The 2,994-nt window shown below is 45.7% G+C and overlaps 1 protein-coding gene across 1 annotated transcript in view; it reads right to left on the reverse strand.

Moving 5' to 3' along the window:
• KIAA0247 (KIAA0247 ortholog) overlaps window positions 1-2,700 on the reverse strand; it is a 40,650-nt gene extending 37,950 nt beyond the window's left edge. The window contains exon 1 of the mRNA XM_008941219.1: window positions 2,580-2,700. Within this exon, the coding sequence (XP_008939467.1) occupies window positions 2,580-2,700 (121 nt within the window). The remainder of the gene's footprint in view (window positions 1-2,579) is intronic.
• Window positions 2,701-2,994: the final 294 nt, after the last annotated feature.

Raw genomic sequence — 2,994 nt, forward strand, 5'->3', positions numbered from 1 at the left:
TGAATGTATCTTTAAGCCGCCTGGAACTCAAGCAATAGAATTTCTAAAGAGCAAAATTATTGCAATAAAATATACTTCATATGGTTTCAAACATACGAATCAAGAGCTCTGCTTTCTCACTCCGAGCTGAGCCAGCCATTGTCTCCATGCTTGTCTGTCTTTTTATGAGAACATTCTTCAGCTTTTGTAGCAATTGTGAGCATGTCACGTTGGCCCCGCATTCAAGATAAGCATTACCACCAAGAGATTTAATGCAATCTCTTGCCTCATGTTAACATCGCTTTGCCTTGCCTGCTCTGAATAATTTTGCTACATAAAATAATAAAGTGAGGGCGGCGGGGTGGTCGGGGGACAAAGATGAGAGAAAGATGATTTTCCCAGCGCCCCGCCACTGTTCTTTGTTGCTCCATCTGGCTGTCGGCGCCGCGGCTGCCTCGCTCCTTCCCGTCCCTCGGGGCTGGTGTGCTGCTGCAGGTGCAGCTCTCCGGCCTGACACACAGCCCAGCACCCCCACCCCTCCCAGCCACGGGCACTTGGGTTGCTGCCCCCCGTCTCGGAAGCACCCCTCAGTGAGCCCTTCCCCTCCGCTAGGATTTTTTTTTCCCCTCACTGTCTTGCTCCCTGCTCTGATCCCAGGCGCCCCTCGGCACACGCTCACTTTCTCACTTCCCCCAGCCACCATAATCCTATTTAGCTGATCATCTCCCTTGATCAGTTCACCACAGCTGGTTGCAGGTCCTGAAGGAAAAGGAACACAGAAAGGGAAATAACACAGAGCCACCCTCGGGTCTTCTGACGTGCTTAACTAGTGCTTTTGTTAACGTGACTGGACACCTCAGAAAAGATGCCAAAAAAGGTTTGTGAGTAGTGTGGCTGCCTCTGCCCCTCCAGCAGCCCAGGGCAGCACAAGGAGTTTGCACGCTGATGACAGGCTCGGTGGAAGGTGCTGCAGAGTGTCATGCAGCTCCAGATGGGGAAGGTGCTCTCCAGCCCCAGGCTGGGAGCCAAATCTGACAGGCCTACATCTGAAATGAGGCACTGACACTATTGCCACCAACAAAAAGACGGGGGAAAAAAACCAGACTCGATCCAAAAAGACCTTGTCCCCTTCCTGCACCTGCTATCTATTGTTGCCTGCTTGGCACACTTATGTGTCCCCCCACTCCTCATTACACACAAAGCAAAAATCAGGCCAGGAAGACACATAAGTCTGGGGTATTTGGTTTCAGCAGCCTCTCCCAACTCAAAGAGACACCAAAAAGAGTTCAACTCCTCCTCCAGCAGTTCCCAGCACCAGCAGAGTTTTCCATACAGGATGACTTCAGCTTTGAGGGCATTTAACAGCTGACATTTATTCTTCTCTACCACACAGAAGCCAATTCAATCTTCACCAATACTGAGGAGCATTGGTCATGGGACATTTTCAAGTACCATGATACACCAAATAAATCTGACTTTTTAGAGTTACGTGAGAACTGAGGTTTTGTTTCCAAAGGCAAGCTATTGCTCTACATTGCAACAGCTGTTGAAGTCAAATCTATGTGCCTTTTTGGGACTAACTTCCTTCAAAGCTCTATGCAAGAGAACACAAAGTTATTCCTTCCACCCTATGGGAACATTTTCAGGTACCATGATACACCAAATCTGACTTTTTAGAGTTATGTTGAGAACTGAGGCTTTGTTTCCAAAGGCAAGCTATTGCTCTACATTGCAACAGCTGTTGAAGTCAAATCTATGTGCCTTTTTGGGACTAACTTCCTTCAAAGCTCTATGCAAGAGAACACAAAGTTATTCCTTCCACCCTATGGGACTTAGGCCAAGCATGTCTCTACAGAAACTACATCCTGGCTGGTCTGAGGGAAAAGATGTATTTCAGGGTATACTGGGTAAACAAGCACATACTTCACATCATTTATTACCTTCCGAGTATACTTTCTTCTTCCACTTGTTTCTAAAAGGCAAGATCCCTTCATCTCTGCTGACATTTGACATATCATCCCATTGCACTGCTATTTACATTATTCAAAACACTTGTCCACTAGATAAACATCAAGATGTTAGAAAGTGGAGAAGGAAAAACTCCAGTTTCAAAGAGGATCTAATAAGAGTTAGCAGGTGCTGAGATGTCAGAAGATAGTACACAATGAAACACTGAACAGATTCATCAGCTGTGCAAAGAGGTGAAGACAGTCTGTGCTTCCAGAACTGCTTCACATGAGCAGTTGCTACAGGGCATATAGGTAAGAGTGTCTATATGAGAACCTCACTCAACCAAAACACAGTCCATGCTCGAGACCCTCCAAGTGCCTCCAGGCTGCAGCGAAGGAATGAGAATGGACAAGATAAAAGCTGAGGGTATCAAAATAAGTAAAGGACAAGCACTTCTTGACTAAGGTGCAAGGCTCATTCAGTTCAGACACTACGCTCTGCCTAACAAGTAGCAATGAAATTTTTCCTGTGAGTACTGGAAGACATGTACATACCCACCAAACATTAGCAGCTTCCCCATAAAACCATAAGGCCACCTCCATACTTTGACATTGCCCTCTCCCTGCAGCACATGTAATAGTTTCACTTACCTGTGGCCTGTGCTTCCAAGATGAAGGTACCAAAGGTAACTAGCAGAAGAAATAACCCATGACTAGTCAAGGCAAGAGACGATCCTGTGTTGCTCTTTGGTGGTACCATTCCATGGCACATCTTTTAACCAAAGTTTCTTTTTCTAATAATTCCCAAAAGGTCTGGTTGATCTGGAGCACCTCCGTCTGCAAAAAACAAAGACAAAGAAACAGTAAGTGTTGAGCCAAACCCCTACAGCATCTGAGGAGGGAAAGAAAAGGGGAAATTCAAAACCAAACAACAGCAACCTTCTGCGTGTTCTAGCATTTAGGAATTTTACCAGGAATTCACAGTTCATAAAGTAACAGGAACAGAAAAGGAAACATCCTGCAAAGGAAATACTAAAAGAAGCTGCATTATGGGGACACCAGAACT

The sequence above is a fragment of the Merops nubicus genome, unplaced genomic scaffold (assembly GCF_000691845.1).
Source record: "Merops nubicus isolate BGI_N331 unplaced genomic scaffold, ASM69184v1 scaffold4825, whole genome shotgun sequence".
Taxonomy (NCBI): Eukaryota; Metazoa; Chordata; class Aves; order Coraciiformes; family Meropidae; genus Merops; species Merops nubicus.